Source organism: Vitis riparia, chromosome 17 (genome assembly GCF_004353265.1).
Source record: "Vitis riparia cultivar Riparia Gloire de Montpellier isolate 1030 chromosome 17, EGFV_Vit.rip_1.0, whole genome shotgun sequence".
Lineage (NCBI taxonomy): Eukaryota > Viridiplantae > Streptophyta > Magnoliopsida > Vitales > Vitaceae > Vitis > Vitis riparia.
The window spans coordinates 13,367,073-13,388,108 of record NC_048447.1 but is presented as its reverse complement, the minus strand read 5'-3'; the positions used below and the strand labels follow the sequence as shown (position 1 = coordinate 13,388,108).

At 37.6% G+C, this 21,036-nt stretch overlaps 3 protein-coding genes across 7 annotated transcripts; 1 reads left to right on the top strand and 2 right to left on the bottom strand.

The window, feature by feature from the left end:
* The first annotated feature begins 2,735 nt into the window (after nucleotides 1-2,735).
* On the top strand, nucleotides 2,736-7,365 carry LOC117904934 (hypersensitive-induced reaction 1 protein). 4 transcript variants are annotated; one of them, XM_034817756.1, is made up of 6 exons: nucleotides 2,736-2,842; nucleotides 4,997-5,197; nucleotides 5,714-5,834; nucleotides 5,991-6,082; nucleotides 6,171-6,267; nucleotides 6,733-7,365. In XM_034817756.1, exons 2-6 carry the CDS (start codon nucleotides 5,009-5,011, stop codon nucleotides 7,092-7,094), a joined length of 861 nt encoding a protein of 286 aa, XP_034673647.1. In that variant the 5' UTR covers nucleotides 2,736-2,842; nucleotides 4,997-5,008; the 3' UTR covers nucleotides 7,095-7,365. The 4 variants fall into 4 exon arrangements, with proteins under 4 accessions (XP_034673647.1, XP_034673649.1, XP_034673648.1 ...); XM_034817758.1 differs by having other exon boundaries at nucleotides 2,738-2,842; nucleotides 5,004-5,197; XM_034817757.1 differs by lacking the exon at nucleotides 2,736-2,842 and adding an exon at nucleotides 3,821-3,926.
* A 1,050-nt stretch (nucleotides 7,366-8,415) lies between these two features.
* On the bottom strand, nucleotides 8,416-11,034 carry LOC117904325 (mitochondrial outer membrane protein porin of 36 kDa-like). 2 transcript variants are annotated; one of them, XM_034816871.1, is made up of 6 exons: nucleotides 10,902-11,034; nucleotides 10,715-10,801; nucleotides 10,149-10,202; nucleotides 9,448-9,515; nucleotides 9,152-9,363; nucleotides 8,416-9,056 (listed from the first exon to the last, which is right to left on the bottom strand). In XM_034816871.1, the coding sequence occupies exons 1-6, from the start codon at nucleotides 10,948-10,950 to the stop codon at nucleotides 8,750-8,752; spliced, it is 777 nt and encodes a 258-aa protein (XP_034672762.1). In that variant the 5' UTR covers nucleotides 10,951-11,034; the 3' UTR covers nucleotides 8,416-8,749. The 2 variants fall into 2 exon arrangements, with proteins under 2 accessions (XP_034672762.1, XP_034672763.1); XM_034816872.1 differs by lacking the exon at nucleotides 10,149-10,202.
* Nucleotides 11,035-13,786: 2,752 nt separating this feature from the next.
* LOC117905113 (protein QUIRKY) lies at nucleotides 13,787-17,576 on the bottom strand. The gene has a single exon (XM_034818020.1). The coding sequence runs from the start codon at nucleotides 17,245-17,247 to the stop codon at nucleotides 14,218-14,220; it is 3,030 nt and encodes a 1,009-aa protein (XP_034673911.1). The 5' UTR covers nucleotides 17,248-17,576; the 3' UTR covers nucleotides 13,787-14,217.
* Nucleotides 17,577-21,036: the final 3,460 nt, after the last annotated feature.

The following is a 21,036-nucleotide window of genomic DNA, read 5'->3' as shown; positions in this document are numbered from 1 at the left end:
GTCATACGGCCTAAAACTAAAAATTAAAAGCTTGTGCCAAAAACTTTGTTGTCCAATGTCTTTGATTTGAGAGCATGATTGTGATTTGCAATTCTATGGCCTCTTATCAATTGAGTTTAGAGAATGACTTATTTTTTAATTAGTTTTTCCACAAGGGAATTTTCCAAAGAAAACATCTCAACTAATATTAAAATATGTGTGTGCCAGGTCACTGATAATTGACAGCCGTGATTAAAGGCGGCTTAAAATATTCTTGTCTGTTCCTTCTATGTTACCACGTCGATGGAGATGGTGGGAACTTCCCTATTGTGGGCCAGCCAAAGGATTTATTTATTTTTAGGTTAATTCATTGAATTTTTTGTAATAAAAAAGTTGTGCACAAGTTCAAATTGAATTTGAAGAGTAAATAATTTTTTGAATTTGATTATTTTTTTCTTCAATGAAGTTCATGATTGCAAATTGAGTGGTATAAATCCCATTCTTTTTAAATATTGACTAAACTTGGAATATATTTTCAAAGCTGCTTATATGTATTTAGTTTAAGGAATTTGTTTTCTTAATTTAAAATTTTACTAATAAACTTTTTTTCCTTGACATAAGTTTAATTTTTTTTTTTTTTTTTTTGTCACTGCAATTTAAGCTCTTGTGATATTCAACGAATTGATAAATTGGTTGAATACTTGGAATAATGACTTGTTTGAATGAGTTAAATGTAAACTTGTGAGTAATTTATGTCCATGCTTGCTTAATTGAAAGATAATTTTCTTTTTAGAGCATAGCAATGTATAGATTAAGAAATAATTGTAATCAAATTTGATGTTCCACTCCTTTAATCCTTAGTGGTGATGTTTTTGCCTCCATTAGAATTATTTGTAAGTTTTTTATGAACATGTTTTAATTGTATTTGTTTTTATACCAACTTTTATATCATATGCTCATGTAGCTTATTTTTCAAATGTTTTTGGTTTCATAATTTGCAAGATGTAACAAAATTCATTCTCAGGTGTAAATTTCAATAATAGGACTTTTAAATAATTATTATTTGCAATCGAAACTTAAATTTTCTCATTTGTTGATGTAATCAATCACTAACTCACCTTTTGTTATTTAGTATTGGTAAATTCAAATATGATGATATGGACGGGTATTATAAAAATGATTAAGGAAATTTCTTTCTTATAATTTCAAGATTTTGTACCAATGGAATGCATATCCTTTTAATAGGCAAACCAATTTTTTGACTAAACGGTCTTTCTATGCTTCAACATTATTGAATGTTTCTACAAAGTGAGCTACACTTTTTTTATGTTTAATATTGAATTTTTGGTGGTTGGTAACTTCTTTTTCAACTTTGCATTCTTTGTATATATAGTTTTATATATGTGAAAGAAACATGAATTTTATCATTCGATGTTTCTTCTATTGTCTCTGAAATGAAAATTTTCAATTGATTTACGAAAACAAATTCATTTGAAAAAACTTAAATGTTCTTTTGTGGCACCTTTTCTTTAGGAGCAAATTTTAAGATTGTCTTAAAATGCATCTTGATATGATATGTGGTGATGTTTGATACTTCTACTACAAGTCCAAGCTTGTAGAAAAATGTATTAATCTTGACATTCTAGATTATTTTTTGCAAGTTTTTGAATAGTGTTAACTAATCTCATAACTTGTTCTTCAATAAAATAGGTTTATATTATGATTAACATGACAATAATATTCAGTGTTGCAAAAGTCCCTTGTGAGAATCTATATGAAGTGCAGACATAAATTTGATGTCATACTTATTTTTGTCTTTATTGGGTAAATACATGTAGCTTGAAAATGTTTTTTGAGAGATAATTGAATATGATCCTAATTAATCTTGTCCTTTACCCCTTAAAAGAAGCTAGTGAGACAGTTTAACCCTTGGGAGAAGTTTTTTCATGATTTGTAGTTTGATTAAAGTAAAAAAAAATTGGATTTTCTGCTAGGAAATTATTAGGATGCTACTTTTACCTTGGCGTCCGTTATGGGGTAATATTTTTCTTTACTCCATTTAGAAATATTTGACTCATCGAGGAACCATAATTTATCCTATGATTTTATTATAAATTTAATTTTATAATAAAAAATAAATTTATTATATTTGTTTATTTATTTATTATTAATTAAATATAAAATATAATATAACATTTATATTTATTTTATTATCCACTTAAAAAATTTTAATATTAAATTTTTAAATTTTATAAAATATCTTTAGGTTAAATTTAGGATTGTGGCTAAGGTGGTTGGAGGTGAGGAGAAAAGGTCGTAATGGGAATAAAAATAGGTGGCAAACATGATTTGCAAGTTGCAGTGTGAATTGCATGAGCCTGCGTGAGAAACACCCCGGCATCGGATTCTCACCCTTTTCGTTTTTCTTTATTGACTTATTTTTTTTTTTTATTATCCTATTTAAAAATATGAAAAATTAATCTGCCTCACTTTCTACACGCAACCTGATTCAGACTTTTTTAGTCACAGTATCAATCACGAGAATAAGAATAAGCAAATCATAATATAAACTAATATGCTTGTATTAAATTTTTTAAAATTTTAATTTATTTCATTTAATTCTTTATAAAAACATTCCAATTTTATTGAACCCTTATTTTATTCGGATAATATCTTATAAAAATTAATAATAATAAAAAAAAAACTTTGGATGGGGAGAAGTTGCTTGGGAATGGTGGCCCAGGTCGTCGTTTACTTTATGAAGCAGCAGCTTCGCAGTCTTTTCTAGGTATTATCCCAACTCGGTAGCCCTTATGCTCGTCTCCAACTGCTAGATCTTGACTCTAGGAAAGCAAAAAAGCAGGTAAATTTCGTATTTTCCCTTTCATTTCGCATGTGGGCTTCGTCTATTCTTCTTGAATTCATCTTTAATCTCCTTTAATTTTCTCCGAAAATGGCCAATTCACCCACCTTTTGTCTTCTCTCCATCTCCTCCCCGTTTCACACAGCTGTACATAGGCTTTATTCCTTTTTCTTTTTTTTTTATTCATCTGTTATTTATTGTTTGAATCTGCTGAACATGTCCTTTTCAATTCGAAGGAAAAACTAGTAATGGCAATAATGATTCCAAATCCGTCTCTGCCAATCCTATGCGCTGATATTTTCAATGATGAGCAAGCGAATTCGAAGCAAACCCATTTTGTATTTTGTGATTGAGACGGCAAAAATCATACAACCCATCTGTCTTCTCCTCATCTTTCAAAGAATTTTAGTTAATATTTGTTGTTCTTTGCTGGTCTTAATTTTTATCGATTAATTAATTAATAATTAGTAGGTAATGCTGACCAGATGTTTAGAGTTCTTACTCCAAACACTCTTATTTAAGTAATTATTTGTATATACTGGATTTGGTAAATTTCTATCTACTTTTCTTTTTTGTGAAATTTCTCAGAAATTTCCTGAGTGGATGCAGCTTAAATATCAAGTCTTTAAATGATAGCAATTCCCTGCAAAAGATTGAAAAATATTTAATTTGTTGACTTTTCCTCCATGGGGAGACTTAAAATATAAGGTGAAAAATGATGGGTGGATAACAATGAAATACAAAAACAATATATTCAGTTTGTGGACAACTCAATTTTAGAATAATTCAACTGTATTTAGAATAATATCTTTTATTTGGAAAATGAAAGAAAAGTTAATATATTTAATTAAAATTATTATTTTCACTTTATTTTGTATTCCCTTTTCAATGTGAAACAGATAATATACAGTTAGAAATGATGTGGAATGGATAAGTTAATGAGGGAGCTGTAGAGGATTCTTAAAATTGTGGGTGGGTAGACTTTTCCAACTAAAGGTTATGGGGTCTATATAAAGTCTTCTTCTTTGAGTAGACATTCCCCATTCCGCTTTCGTCTCCTTCCCTTTTGTTTGTATATCGAATTGTAAGTGTTCTCCTCTCTCTTGTAATCTTGTAATCGAAGGTGATGAACTTATGTTTGGAGGGTGTTTGTTCTGGTAGATGGTAATTTGTTTTATTTTATTTTATTTTTTTGAATTTACCTTCCATAATTTTATAATTGTCCTGGATTTGGAGTTTTGAATGGTGTTAAACAATTTTGCTCTGGTGGCATTGCAATAGATCTAGTTTGAGGACAAAATGGAGGGGAAAAGGTCTTCTGATGTATAATGGGGTTGCTCTGAATTGTGTATGTTAATCTTGTTCCATCTTCTTTCTCAATCATTTCTCCTTTTGGTTGCAGAGGGGCAGTGGGGAAAGAAGATAAATAAAATTCTTTTATGTTACTTTGGTTTGTAATAAAAAAAAAAATTGAATTTCTATTATTGTGCTACCTTCCCTGGGCAACCAAATGGAGCTGGGTTCGTGGTTCATGACATATTTGGGAGATCCCAATAAAATTTTTAAAAATATAGTTGATCATACTGATGGTGTTCCTGTTTGTAGTTTCTTATCTATCCTGTCTGCTGTATGGACCAGGGTCTGTCCTAGTCATTGAACCCGATTCTGTTTACTTATTTTTTTCTTGTTTTGCAGAACAGTTTGCACAAGCTTTTCACCCCCTTGTCCTTCTGGGCTTTTTTTAGTTTTTATAAAGATATAATTTTGAGGTTTCCATAATATCCAGGCATAGAATTTGTTTTTCGCCTGCTTCCTGAAGATATTAAGTTTAATAATCTGTTATATGATATACAACTGCAAATCTCTGGGAGTGGTTCGTGTCTGTATCTTGCTTTGGATCTCTAATATAGACTGATCTTCATGTGAAAAACATTATTATCACCATAAGCACAAACATTTTTTGATTTCTATAAACTAAGGCATGATAATTTGTTGGTTGGTAATGACGTGTTTTAATGGCAAGCCATTCCATATCGGATTTGGAAAACATGCTAATTTTAATATATCTTAGAGTGGATACCATTGTTTTCTTGTGTGGATCCTTCTTCCCTTTGCTAGAAATTGCTGATGCGAACATTCTTTTGAAATGTTAAGAGCACAGAAAACATGGGTAATCTGCTTGGTTGCATACAAGTTGATCAATCCACAGTAGCTATCAAGGAGAGATTTGGCAAGTTTGAGGAAGTGCTTGAGCCAGGATGCCATTGCTTGCCTTGGTGCTTTGGGAGTCAGCTTGCTGGCCATCTTTCACTTAGGTTGCAACAGTTGGATGTGCGTTGTGAGACCAAGACAAAGGTCAGCCTATTTTTCCAACCATGAAGATGATCTAACCTCTGTGCCTATGACATGTTCATAGTTGCTTCTTTAATTTTACATGAACATTCTATTTTATTTCCACTACTTTCTCTATAATAATATAGAGGGAAACAATTCATTATACTCTTCCTGCAAGCATCTATAGCACACCAGTAAGCTTTCCTAGGCAAGTGAATGGCCATTTTTAGTGCAGAATGCTTTTGTACATTGATGCATGTTTAGGCTTTAAACATATTAATTATAGCTGCAAACTAAGAAAATATTGGATATCAGTTGCGTGTAGCATTTTTGACATCAAGCTCCCAAGTCCTGATAGATTTACTTTTTTTCTTGCCATTCAATTAATCAGGCTTTCTTCCCCATGTATGTCTTAGTGTAGCACATTTTAATCTGTTTAAGTGATAATTTAAATGAATAATAGTTCCGCACGTCAGGTATTCCATGTGCCTGTTAGTACTGCTGAAATATTGATCTTGATTCTTATTTGTTCTGCAGGACAATGTGTTCGTCAATGTTGTTGCTTCTATACAATATCGTGCCCTGGCAGATAAGGCAAATGATGCTTTTTACAAACTCAGCAATACAAGGTCCCAGATCCAGGCTTATGTTTTTGATGGTATAATTTAAATATCCTACTTTATTCTGAAGAGAGATGCATAATGCATGATTGAATGTGTAAAAATGTGTGTGTGTGTCTTTTATATTCTGATATTTCAATTATTTCATACAAAATATGTAAGCCTAACTGTGTTTGCCTTTACCATCAACTCAGTTATTAGAGCAAGTGTTCCAAAGCTCAATCTGGACGATGCATTTGAGCAAAAAAATGAAATTGCTAAATCTGTGGAAGATGAACTTGAAAAGGTAATCAACTTGTTTAGATAAGTTGTGATTTAATATTGTGAATTTGATTTGATTTGATTTATTTTTCCTATGTAATAATTGTTCACAGGCTATGTCTGCCTATGGGTATGAGATTGTACAAACACTCATTGTTGATATAGAACCAGATGAGCATGTGAAGCGAGCAATGAATGAAATCAATGCTGGTAAAGTACTCAACATCTATCCAATAATTTGACCAAGTATCGAACCCCATTAGACGATATGCAGAATCCATAGGGGTGTGCCAGGCCTTCTTTAATGAGTCCCAATGATCAAGTCTTTTGCATTGAGGGGCCAAATCTCATGTCTCCTGATTGAATCAACATTGCTCTATTGACATAATCTTGGCTTTGATTCCTGGAAAAATCCATCAAATGGTTACTCTTGAAACCTCCTGTGCTTTCCTTGTCTACCAAACAGTTCAATTATTCATACTTATTGGTCAAGAATATTTGCCAACTATCTTGCCAAATTTTCACTGAATGCTCCCCTGCCATCTCTATTGAACATCGTGGCTCCAACTTTTGGAGAAATAGGATTCCCTTCCTCTCCCCACCCCACATTTTTTTTATTTTTTTTTATTTTTATCTAAACACAGTTTTCTAAGTGATAATTCATATTTTTCTCAGCTGCAAGAATGAGGGTGGCAGCCAATGAGAAGGCGGAGGCTGAGAAAATTTTGCAAATCAAGCGTGCAGAGGGTGAGGCTGAGTCCAAGTATCTATCAGGGCTTGGTATTGCTCGTCAGCGTCAAGCAATTGTTGATGGCTTGAGAGACAGTGTGCTAGGCTTCTCAGTCAATGTTCCAGGCACCACTGCAAAGGATGTGATGGACATGGTCCTCGTCACACAGTACTTCGACACCATGAAGGAAATTGGTGCTGCTTCTAAATCCTCAGCTGTGTTCATCCCCCATGGACCTGGAGCTGTTCGCGATGTGGCTACTCAGATTCGTGATGGACTTCTTCAGAGTACCCTCTCACATCAGTAATTGTGTCTTATGTTTACAAGGCTTTTTCTATTTTTTGGCTTTTCACTGAAACAACTTTGATGTGAAGTTTATGTTCATGTTGATCTTCAGGGTGTTTAGTGTGGTTTGGTTTTATTTCATGGTCAGTGCAATCTGTCCATGGCTATTATTGTACATATGAACTCAAAGATTTGTCACATGAGCTGTATACTTGAATTTGATTTTAAACTTTGAGAGATTTCTTAATGCTAATGCTAGTTTCTCCTGCAAGAATATATTGGATATTGGTTTCTGTTTCACGTTCAAGCATTGTTCTAAAAATGTATCCCCATGGTGATCCAGTAGACATACTTTATTTTCTTGTGGTAGTCTCATCTTCCTCCCATCGAGTATTTGGCCACTTGAAGTTCTTTTTTACCTACTAATTGTTCCATGTCAAAGCAATCGTGAAATGACACGAGTCTACTCTTTTAGCTCAATCTTTGGAGCACCACTGTGATTATTAGAACTTGGTTGATGTGCGTCCTTGTATATCGATATCACAGAGATACTCTGTTGAAACTTCTGCTTCTGAACCACTCCCAATTCCTTTTGATGAAAATCTGGAAGAAAGAAAACCAAGCTCTTCTTTTTCCTCCCATCTCTTGGGAGTAGGTTTTGAGGATGAAGTAGAGCGAAAAAAAGTTTACTAGAAAAATCATGGTCCTAGCTACTAGTGGGTTAAGGTTCAAATCATTAGTCCCATCGAAGCCTAGAAATTTAAAGTACGTTTAATAGTAATTTTAAGAAGTATTTATAATATTTTTAATACTTAAAAAATAAAAATTTTTAAATATTAAAGAGATTAAAAGTGTTTCTTAAAATTACTATCAAATGGATTCTTAGAATGCGTTTGGTAATGATTCTAAAAAATATTTATAGTCTTTCTAACATTTGAATGATGAAAATTTTAAAGTATTAAAAATATAAGAAGCACTTCCTAAAATCAATATCAAACAGTCTTTTAGTCAAATAGTGATGTTTAACTTTGAGTCAACTTAAAGTGCGTTTGATAGTAACTTTAAGAAGTGTTTCTAGTCTTTTTAATACTTGAAATTTTTTATTTTTCTAACATAAAAAATACTAGAAACACCTTCTAAAATCAATACCAAATGTACTCTTAATTTCAGACGAGTGATGCCTGATGCCCTACTCACTTTGTCATGCATTCTTCTTTCAATTCATCAATAATTCTAAAAAAAAATTAGCTGCTTCAGCCGTGAATAATTGAAGTACTTATGGTTCAACCATCATATGGAATTCTGTTATGAAACAATCATCTCTCATCATTTACTTTCAACGATTGAACAAAGAAAAAGCAGAATAAGCTTTAATTTTCCATTAACTCAAATATCACACTATTCCCAAAACCGAAAAGGTATACATATATTTCTTTCTTTTCTTTCTTTCTTTCTTTCTTTCTTTCTTTCTTTCTTTTCCTCACAGGCTGGAATGTCCAAATTATGAGAGTCATACAAAAACATAACTTTGATCCTAGAGAAATTGAACCAATATAAAGGGTAGAAAGGAATATCTAAAGGGAAGATGATGATAGGGTGTTTATGATGGTATAAATTATTGTATGTCTTGAAACTCAGAGATAGAGGCGTTGTTGTTTGTGTGCAGTTTGGTTTGATCTAAGGCCTGAGAGCCAAAGACAATCCGATTGTAGGACTGGTCTTGAGCTCCTTGATGTCCACATCCCCAGCAAGAGTTAAGAAAATCTTTGACACAAGTTGATGCTGGAAGAGAGCACCCACCTTCCCAGTGGTGTCCCCCCGTGCTTTTATCACCGTCAAGGGGGCGACCTCATGCTGGGCTCCCAGGGTCAGAGATGTCTCATTCTGAGAAAACGTATGTTTCAGCTCTGCTGCAATGGCCGTGCTCGTCAGCGGGTTAATTAACCCGAAACAGGAAGCCTTTGCAGTATCCCCCTTGTCTTCCCTGCATACATAACATCATCAACATTAAATCAAAGGGATCAACTCCATTCTGTGTACAAGAGGGAGTACTTCGGAGGGAGAAATGGAATAACTCACAAGGTCAACGAAGCAGACACGATTGGGCTGCTGAAGCTCAAACCAGCATTGCATTTGGTGAAGTTCTTTAGAATGGTGTCGAATGCGAGATCAGTTCCAAGGGAGACGACACTGCTTCCGATCACACCCGAGAAGCTCATCACTGGGTTTGTTGTCATCCCCTCAATCCCTGCTGTAATCCCCAGAAAATCGCGCAAATACCGAAGTTCTACCTGTTCATGCCCACCATCATTACACTACTGAAGCTCCATTCCATGCATATTCACACATTAAAACACAAAAGAAGGGAAAATTACCTTGCTAGACAATGGATCAGGAACAATAAATCGCAGAACTGCGCTGATTCCAGGAACATGCTCCCCCACTGTAAGGTCAATTAAAACTGAATTTGCTCAAAACCATTCCTACTATGCACAATACAAGATTTCAATGTATGCAAACTTTGATTCTCAACACACTTTCATCTCCATTTCATTTGTGCTCCTTCCTTAATTTGTTTTTTTTTTTCCTAATTACATACTTAGTCTTAATTTCTTGGACTCCTCCACCAGCCACCTTGATAGATCGAGCACAATGAATGAATAGATCACCATCTAACATATCAATATCAATATCTTGTGATGTAGCCATTTGTTTACACCTAATATGTTCTTTCACAACATATTGAAGGAATTAAAAAAGCAAAGTACGATGCAAAAAATGATTTTTTTTTTTTTTTCTAATAGTCATAATATGAAAGAAAGAATTTTTTTTTTTTTTAATTTGCATTGATATTAATTTTTCTTGTCACACAATATTATGACTACAGTAATTTATTATTTATTCCAAGCTTTTATGTTGTAATACATTATATTATAACATAGTTATTTAATTGCATTTTTTTTTTTCAAATATGCTTGATTTAGAATGAGTATAAAGGAAAAATATTTTGAAAATAATTAATTAATGTCCTATTTGAGAAGCCTAGGAATTACATATGGCCAAAATGAACTCTAACCTAATTCTTGGTTGTTGTCATTTATTTCGTGCGAAGTCGACCGACAAATTTGAGCTGCACCATGAATATCAAAAAAAATTTAGGCAATATATAAAATTATATTATAATTTAAAAATTAAATTTAAGATAGGAGGAAACATCTTTTATCTAAATGATCTTAATAGAAATCATTTATATTATGATATTAATTTCAAGTTATTGTTTTAATTTTCTGATTTAATTTTCCTCACTTAACAATTTCATGATCATCCGAGGTATAGAAATGGATCCCAATTGAATATATCAACCTGATCAACTACAATGGAAATTAAAAATAAAGATCAATATCTTTATGAGAAATCTCAAAATTCTTCTCAAAATCTTTCAAGAAAACAAAAATGGAATTTTTTTATGGCATAAGGACATTTTTTTAAAAAAAATTTAGGGCATATTGTCGTGCTCCAAGTGATGTGCAACTCATTAAAATCAAATATATGATGCAATGGATTCTAATAATATATTCATAACAATAAAGAAAACCCAGAAATTAAAAATAAAAATAGAAATCAGCTAAGAGGGAAAATTACATCTCAAGGCCAAATCATAGCTCCAGTCGCAGCACCCATAGTGATAGTGCATTGGTGGTTGCTCTGTATAATCCCTGTACAGGAGATCTAACACAAGAAAAATAAAGCAAAAGTATGAGCCCATGTGCAGAAAGAAACTACATTGTCTGAAAATGGAAAAGATTTGGAGAAGAGAAACTGATACAACCTCTAGCCTTTCTGCCGATTTCAAGGTAGAAACTAGGACGATACGCCATTTTCCCTTTTCCGTTTTGGTTAGAAAGAATGGGAATGGGAATGGAAATGGGAATGGGTTCTGGGTGGTTTATGTTTCTCTTTCTTCTGTTTGATTGGCAAGAAAATTTATTGGGGAGGAAAAGAAGAAGCCAAAGAGGAAACTTCCTCATGTGTACTAACAGATAGTGGACATATGTAAAAAACGAAGTTTCCATGAACTGCCCCCCGGGACCAGCTGACTATTTGGTCGCCTAGGATTTCGCCATTTTCAGATATTGCACTCAAAGCCATTATAATCATGAACGCAGAATCAATCATTCATCTGATTCTGGACTCGCATGCCCTGCACCTTCTACTGTTTTTCACATAGATCAAATTCCAACATCTCCTACCTTCTTCCCTCAATCTGCTAATCCTCCAAGCATGCTTATAAGAATAATATTATTTAAATCTTCACTTTATGTCTTATCGTTTCTATTCTTCATCCCATTGTGGCAACAAAGCATGGATGATTTCATGAATTCAAATACCAAACTGTGTACATTCATTCATTTTCTAATAATGCACACAGACTGAATTTATGAAATGTAATTATTTCCTATAAATGGCATCTGTCCCAGAAAGATTTGTATTTTGTGTTGAAGACATGATTCCACAGTTGGGTTGATAATTTTTGTCTTGAGCTGGGCCAGCTGACCTCTCATTCTCTCTCTCTCTCTCTCTCTCTCTCATTGATTTTTTATAATAAAATTGGAACGTGTGTAACATGTTCAACTCTACCCCTGATGACATGTCCCCATGTACAAGAGTTAATTAAAGAAGGGGTTACCATGTGCTCAATAGTTCAAAAGGAAGAGGAAAATAATTGAAGCTAACAAACCTTTTTGTACAACATGTGACAAAAACTAAGCTCAAAGATACTCCCATTGAAGATGCTGGTAAGGGAATTGGAAAAAATGCCGGATTCAAGATAATGCTTCTCCATACTTAAATCTTATAAAGAGGGAATTTATTTTAGACTGGTAAGGAATAAGGAGAGGTTAGAATTTTGCAAAAGCAATCATTGTTGAGACCAAACATTTCAATCAAATGCTTTCAATCAGTGGAAGTGTCGGTCACGATGGTAATGACTGGTTAATGCAGCTACCCATTCTATTTGCCATGATCCTCGTATTGAAATTAGTCTCTTCCTCCAATTTATTCACCAAATACACAGCCAGGTGCCTGTACAAACCAGTCACTGTTTCAAATCTATAATTACATAGTTGTATAGCTAAAGCATATGTCGAGAAGTAGTACAAAAAATACATAGATTTCCTGATCACATCATTGGTATAGTGAAAGTGTATAAGACTTGGAGGTCCTTGATCAATTCATTGAACAAGTACCCTCAAGAGGAAGGGGTTGGGGCAGCTTCTCCAGATGGATTTGCTGCATTTTTTTCTGCTTCACTAAGCAGCTTCAGAATTTCTTCTCTCTTTGCTGCCAGATCCTTCATCTTGGCATCAATCTTTTCAAGTTTAAGCTTTAGTTTCCCTGCATCCATCTTATCTAGAGGATTCTTTTTCTTCTCCTTTCCACCATTTTCTTTGTCCTCCTTACTCTTACCATCCTTGTCTTTCTTCTTCTTTTCTTTTGTTTTCTCTTCCTTTTCTTCTTTCCCATCTGCATCATCATGTTTCTCTTTCTTCTCATGCTTGTCCTTCTCTTCCCCTTTGGCTTCCTTCTTACCTGAATCTGCGGTCTCTCCCATACTTAAATTAAATGCTGCAGATTTTGACTTGAGTTAGCTTCCTACATGTTAAAACAAAGAAAAGTAAATGTATAGTGGCAAAAATTGCAGGTAAAATTCATGGAAGTGGAGCATAATCAATAAATATTGGTTAAATTTGTGATGATTTATTGTATTAATCTCATTACTGTGGTGGAAAATGAGTTTTTCTTCACTAATTTGAACTGCCTCGCATTATGCATATCAGTAATATAAAGAAAAAACTTTCTACGGAATTCCATTACGGGTCGAATGGAATGGTTAATTTTGTTTGATTCCCAACTGGGTCTACCACTAGGGAAGGTGGTTATACTAGATCAGAACTTTCCAGAATGATCTACAGAAGAAAAAAAAAATTATTTAGTTGGAGCAGAGAGCAAAATAGGTTCTGGGTTAGTGTAATTGCAAAGATCTTAATGAATGATTTTGCCTTCACTAATGAAGAAAAGGAGCACAGGTGGAAGGAGAAGGAATGATTTGATCTTCACTAATCAGAGAAAACAGCATGGCAAGGCAAGGACAGTAGTGATTCTTTTCTCCAAGATTCATTATTGAAGACAAATATTGTAATGAAAGATAAATGTAATGGAAAATGTCATGAAATTAATACGTATTGCCAAACAAAATCACACACACAAGGAAGCAAGAATCGGAAGAAATAGAAAGCAGGAAGGACCTGGAATCTCAGAAGTTTTTTGCAGTAGGATCGTAGAATTCCCACCTGTAACTGTTCAGGAAAATAATAAGTCAAGACTTGTTATTTGTAATGTGAGAATATGTGTGAACACAGACCACAAATGTAACTGATGGCAGGGCTGGAGTTGCTTCTGCGGCAAATCTGAATGCCCACAAATTATGTCCTATTTCTCAGCCCCCAGTGATTTGGTATTTCCCCCTTTGTGCGGTTGTTTTGCATGCATCAATTATTCAATTATTCATGCCAAGCCACAAACCCAACAAATGGTGCTTGCAATTGCAAATGTATCTCAACAAATGCCCCTTGCAGTGTTAAGAACTTAGAACTCGGTCTTGATATAGATGATGGTTAAAAAAAGTGGAAAATGGCTCAGTGAGAGGAGTCAAAAGGAAGAAATGAAGGTGGAGTTTTATATTATTAGAATGCAATTCAATGCTGTACTTTCCACGACACCATTACATCAAACCCTCTGGCATCCAAATCTGAAATCTCTCCCTTTCTTTTTTAAATCTATCTGGCACTCCATTTTTTCCTACTCCTTTCCCCCTCAACTCTGTTTGCCTCGCTCTTTTTTCTTTATTTCAAGTTCTCAACAGTCAGTCAATCAATGCAAATACAAAAAAGACAGACACCATCCCACTTTTCCCTCTTCCCCTTTTCACTCCTTACAATGTTATTACGAGTGGACAACACTTTTGTTTTTCAACACAAACAGTTGATTTCATTGTTTCAATGTTCCTCACCCACTCTCTCCTCGCTGCCCCCCACAGCAATACAGGGTGCCTCTTCAATCTATTTTCAGCTACTACTAACTCTCCTCTACATTAACCTATCAGACAAGCTTGGAAGCCTCCTAAAGAAATTGAGGCTAGCTGGTGGCATTGGGTCCCTGAACATGGGGTGGCGTAAGAAATAGAATCCTATGGCCACTGCCACCATTTTTGGTGGCACCGCATACAGTACCACTGTCACAATGAGGCACACTCCTATGAATAATTTTGTGGCCCTTGGGTCCCTCCAGCTCACCAGTGCTTGCACCCTCTCGCCTTGGGTCGCAAAATCACCCAGTACTGTTTGGACCCGGGCTGCCAGCATTCTCAACCGGTCGTATCGGGCTCGGATTATTTCGGGGGGCTTGGAACTTGGGATGGTGTCGAATTCCTCGTCGAGCTCATCCGGGTCCACCGTTTCCGCCTGAGAGAGTCTGATGTCCATGCCGGCTGGGATTTTGGGCCTGAAGCGGTAGTACCATAATCCGATCAAGAATATGTACAGGAAGCCCGTTGGGACTATTAAATCTGGGTACCAAACAAGCACCAAGTACAAGACGTGGACGAGTACAGTGGTGATTGGGTTCTTCCACCTTCGAATATCATCCAACCATTTTGCCAACCCCACTGCCCATGCAAGCACCGCCACAATTCGAAACCAGTTGGCCTTGCTCTTTCTCATGCTCCAAGTGTGGGAGTCTGCGTCCAGCATGTAACGGACCACCTCCGGCCCCAGCGGTGGCTCTGATCGTACAAGCCATGCTGCCACTATTTTAGTGGCGGCCCCACGCAGCGCCTCCTGCTGCGCCACCCCCAGTGGGCGGAGATAGTGCATTCGTGGGAGCAGTGGCTGGCCGTAGATGGCGCAGGTTTCGGGCAACATTGAAGGACATGCGAAGCGAATCGCTAATTCGATCTCCCCCATTTTCTTCAACCCGGTTCTCTGGAGGACGAGCAAGGGATAGGAATTGGTGTACACCTTGTTGCTCTCCAATGTGGATACGCGTATGCGGACTTTTCCTATACGGTAGTCAGGCTTCTCCTCTGGCATGTCTGGCGCAAACATTCGCAAGTTGTCGAATACTCCGATGGTCAGAACGGTGCATGGGTCGTAGACTTGCCACGTATACTGCTCGTTCCAGCGTGGGTCGAAGCTGTCTGTAATGGTCCTGGTTCTCACCCATTTCTTCCCATACTTGGCGACGCAGTAAGCATCGGTGGAACCTTTACCTCCGCCCTTCGTTTTCATGGGCAGCAATCCACGAGCCCCCAGGATTCCAAGCTCTAAAACACCCACCGCCGGCTTCCACAGTTGCTTCGCCGTTGGCCGAAAGTCGCTGCACACCTGGGCTGCCTCGTCCAGCACGTGATACCCACCCTCCAAGCATAGCCGTAGATTGATTCTCCCACAGTAGGGCCCACCTACGCACCCGCCATCCAGTGGGAACCATTTGGATGCCACGTGGCGCTCGTCTATTCGCTGCTCAATGGCGCTCACCGGCACTACGACATGGCCGAGAAGCAGGGCGTCCTTGGCCGTGCGGTCCTCCACCAACAGGATCAAGTGGTCCTCCAGAGCCTCGCCGGCGACGAAGACGAGGTCCTCATGCCAGAAGAATGACGAACTGTGACTGCTCATGGACCCCCTCCTGGTCCGCACGGATTGGAACCCTAACTGCGCTTTCACGCGAACCTCTGGAGCTGTTAATGGAGGAAGATTCGAAGCAATGTGAAGGTCTTGTGCTTCCATCACTGTAACTCTGAGGTACCATAGCTTTGGCGACTGATAAACCTTTGAGCGCGTGTGGGCCACGTAGGGTGCGTCGGAACTCCATGATTCCGGAAATGCATCATCCGCCTGAGTTCCGATCCAAACTGAGAGCTGGATATCGCCAGATACGATGCCGGAATTTTGATCGTCGGCGCCTTCAAGACGGTACCATTGCGGAGCAAGAGGACTATCCGGAGGATCTCGTACGGGCACATCTGAGAGATCGAAGCAAACGCCACCGAGGAACTGTTCCGACGTTCCGTTCCAAACTGAGATCTCTAACGTGGCGCTTGCTGAATCGGACTTGTTGTAGCCGAGAGCAAAGACCTGGTGCCACTCAGGGTTTTCCCATGACTCACCAGGCCGTAGAGTCGCTGGTTTTGATCTCAAGAAGTGACCAGCAGTTCGGATCTTTACGCAGGGACTCTCGGTGGGTGAGAGTCGGCGGGCCTTGACGATTCGCACGAAGAGGTACTGCATGGGCTCCACAAGATCGTACGCCGTCATCTTCTCGGACTCGCTGGTGAACCTCCCACGGATAACTTTTGGGGAGTAATCTCCGTTCGGTCTCCTCCAAAGCCTCACCCTTTCTCCACCTCCCATTTTCACACCCTGCACCATCCTCCTCATCTCCGATTGCACCTCCTCCGGCACATGATGCTCCGTCTGCGGACTCACTGGCGGCGGAGGTGACTCCTCAATGATCACAATTGGTGGCGACTGCGAGCCCTCCCTAACAACCTCCATCTGCGCAACCGGAATCTCCAACGACTGCACTCTACTTTCCTCCACCGGTGGCTTCTTTACATCGGCCTGCGGTGGAGGTTCCTCCGGCGTCTTGGTCTCCTCAACCACCTCTTCGTCATAGTAATAAATCCTCAACCCAATCTCACCTCTAATCCAACTGAACACACTCTTCTTCTCCAAAGGAAAATACACCAACCCTTCCTCTCCTCTCTTGGCAAACTGACTTCCATACAGCTTGACGCGCCCCAGAAAATGGTTCTTCCTGGAACTACCACCCCCATTCCCCATTCTCTTATCATTGAAGACCTCGATCTCCAGTTCCTCGACCTCCATGGTATCCGGGTCCGAAACCAAGAACTCTAGCTTCTCGTTCCATACTGGATTCAAATCCCTGTACTTAGTAGTCGTTCGCTGCTTATGCCCGTCGAAGTCCACGATCACGTAAGGACTTGAGCTTCCCTGGCCGTCCTTGGGGAGAAGATCACGAGCGTCAACGATTTCGACAATGAGCTTGCGTTGGGTCTTGGATGGCGGTGGGGGTGGTTGAGCCGAGGTCGTCATGGTGTCATTTTACAGTGGGAGTGTGTGTGAGCTCTCTTCTGGCAATGAATGGAGATGGAATGCGGACAAAATGATGGCCGTTGATAGCGGCGAGGACGGAAAGACAAAGAGGGGGTGGGTTATCTGTCTTTGCTTTCAATTGTTTTGATATCTCTCACTCACTTTTTTGAATAAAAATTCCTTGATTATGTTTTGGGTATATTTATTTTTGATTTAGTTGCTTTTTGGTAATTTCAGGAGGGAATGTGTCTGTTGGGCTGTTGGTTGGTTGGTTGCTGTGCTGATGCTTGGTGGAGAGTGAGAGAGATCAGATTCCATTCCCTCTCGTGAAGGTTTTCTTCGCTTTTTGCATTCCCTCCTTTTATGGGTTCCTAATTCCACTTCCTCTGTCCCATTTCAAATTTATAATTTTTATATTTTATTTATTTGTAGATAATTTTCTTTTGAACTTGAAACATCAAACATGCTGTCCCCATCTGTCCCGGCCCCATTGGATCCATGTTTCACGTAGCTTGAAACACATTTATTATGAATTGGGCTCCTCTTAGACTTGCCTTATCCTCCAATTCTAGGCTTGACTACGCCTGGTGGTGTATGCCACTAACTCAACCATTTTAGATCTTATGTTATGTGATTTTTAATGGTCTAATTTAGTTGACAAGTTTTGTCTCCCCTAAGTAAGTACTATATCTGTTAAAAGAATCTCATCTAAATCTGGAATAGCTAACCCTGAAAACTGATATTCCATTCTACTTGGATGACTCCATTAATACCCAAAGGCAAAACAGGGTAAGCTGAGACAGGAAGAGTCAAGTTTAAGACCGAGCTTAGACCAAGATTTATGTGTTTTTTTTTTTAAGTCAAGCAAGCTAATTTGTTTCATTCAAATTGCTGAATTCAGTCATTGGTACTTGATTTCATGAGTGTCTCAAAGGTAAATTTTAGGTATAAACGGATTACTTCTGATTTGGCTTTTAGGCATATGGGTCGGGTTCTAATGTGTGGAACGAAGTTATCAGAAACTTAATAAGAGTATTAATTAGTGAAAAATATTGGGAGTAATTGCAGATGAGTGTTGACCACACCTTTGAGGAGGAAATTGAAGGATATTGTCCCTGTAGAGCAGAGTAGTGAAATCAGTGGATGATCAACCACTGTGTTGGTCCCCAAATGCCCACTACTTATTTCACAACTTCACCCAGAGAACTAAAGTATTGAGAGAGATGAGTTCATGATTGGTGCAGTTATGATTGAAAGCATGTGGAGAGCAATCGAAAGCTGACTGGCCGCTGGCTTGATGGTCTGGTACCACAATGGAAGCTGCTAGTAAGTGCAGAATTAATGAGAGATCTTCATAAGTCCTAATCCTAATTTCATCAGATTGCCCAATCATTTATGGTAATGTGAAGAACACATGACCTTCAGGATCAGATTAATATATGGCCACATGTGACAGATGCTGCAGTGGTTTATTCTCCTCAATTCCTTAACAAGTGTGAAAGTGATTTGGATCACGGCGACAAAAGCATATATTTTTTTGATATGATATTAGAAATAAAAAACCCACCCCCTATACTGTGAAATCCTTCTAACATCCCATGTAAAATAAATCCAGTTTATTGTAATGAAAGGGGGGAGAGACCCAAACAGCTGGTATTCCTTATCTCAATCATTCCCTCATAGTATGAAAGTGGAAAGCTTGCGAAAGACACACTACGCAGCATAGTAATAGCGCCCAGCTAAGATGCCTCTGCAAGGCACACGATTCCACCTTCTAACCTTGGCCCCCCTCCTTTTTGTCAAAAGCACCCACCTCATTTTGAATAAAGCTTAAGAACAAAGCATCGCCTTTACCTCTTATTCTCCTATATCCCTTGACAACATGCTGAGGAGTGAAGTCTACTTTTTACCATTACATGACCTGTGACAGGTTTGAATTTTGGAGCTGCTATTGTACGACTTCCACTAATTTTGTTTGCCTTACACATCTTGGGGAAATTCCTACTTGTGATTGTCACTCTGGTGCTTAAGATTTCAATCTTTCTGCCATGAATGAGAGCAAAAAGAAAAAATATCTAGCAAGGAAGTCCATTCAGGTTCATGGACTTCCAAGGTAGATAGATAGCCCTCCTCTGTAACCTTGGTAAATGTGGGATCCAAGTTTCATTGAAAGGTCTGTCACTGAGACTTTTGAGTCCTCTCTACTTCCAATATTTATTGGAACTGAAATCTTAATCAGATTGAATTTACCTATATCAAGTCCAATATGTTTATAATTGGATATCATGCATCCAATTTGAGATGAAGCCAACTGAATTTTATCTTTTGTGGGATTCAGATCATGATCTTATCGATTGACAGCCCCAGTTTGACCTTTAATATTAGTTTTCTCAACTTTACTTTTTCCACAGTTGCAAAATCTGGTGTGGACCATCCTTGTTGCTTTTTCATCTGATGTGTAGAAAGGGTCATTTATGCTGTAATGAATGGTTATTTTATTTTATTTTTTGAATTAGAGAACGATATTCTCTATCCATCCTTTTACTGTGATTCTTATAACGAATTTGGACAACCCAATTGGATCATATAACATCTCTTCTATTGTATCCCCCCATCTTTTTCCGTAACAAAACAAGTCTAAAAAAGGAAAAAAAAAATCTCCCAATCTAGACTTTTCCCTTCCTCTACACAGGATAGAAACGAAGGCCTGAAGGCCTCCTCTTGACATATGCAGCAAGTAGTATCCATCACTGGTTAAAATAAAGAAGATTTACACTTGTGTGAAACCTCCCCTTTCTCCTAAGGATACATTGTACACACATCATCACTTTTGGGCATGCATATTCCAAAGAAGCTTCTCGTTCCCGCGTCATCTATAGGTTGATTTGGTGTCCTTTTGTGGAGTGGTGAACTATACTGCTTATAGAATCTGATCCTGTTACAAAGTGATTTTTGCTTGGATGTCCCACATGTTTTGGCATATTTTTGGGTGTGACAACGATCAGACAAACTCACTACTGAAGCTTACTGATGCCGTCTGAGTATGGGCATACGACTAGTTTACCTAGTTATGATTGTGTTAATAGAATTGTACTTCAAGGGTGGCATAAATTGTTGGAGGATCCAATTTTTCTGTCTAGTAGCCTGGTTTAAAAAATAAAGATTTGTAGCTAAATTGTCCATTGGCATTTAACTGAGCTTTATTTATAAGAGCAACTAGCTAGTTTCTAATGTACTTATGAGCAATTCCTACAATTTAAGATCATTTGACAAGTCCAATCTATTCAGTTCTGCTACAAGCTCTTCTTCCTCGATCTATTAGGGATTCTTCAGTTTCTCCAGCTCAATTTACCATGTTAAAAGGTTGGCTATTGCAGTTCTTGAAAATTAAAACCTATAACTTGGGGGCTTTGTGTCCTTCAATTTTCGATCACCATACATCTGAGTGCTTTTATATGTATGTTGCTGATGTATTATTCATCTTCTGTTGACAATAAAAGGCTCCTCATCTTTATGATTCAGAATGGAAAATTTTGAGCTTTAGCTATATTCCTCCATTCTTTTTAATCATGAATTATCATGTTCTGTTATATATACATACAACTATAGTGAACTAGTTGCAGCCTGGCTCTGTCCCTTGGTTTTGTGAGACAAACTTTCCATTATTTGTTTGGCAAGGGAAAACCAAGCCTGAGTTTTCCTTTGAGGGAATGTCCTGTATCTCTCTTTTTTCCCCAACATTTCAAGAATCGCGGGCTAGGAAGATTCAAAGACCTTAAAAACCTAGGA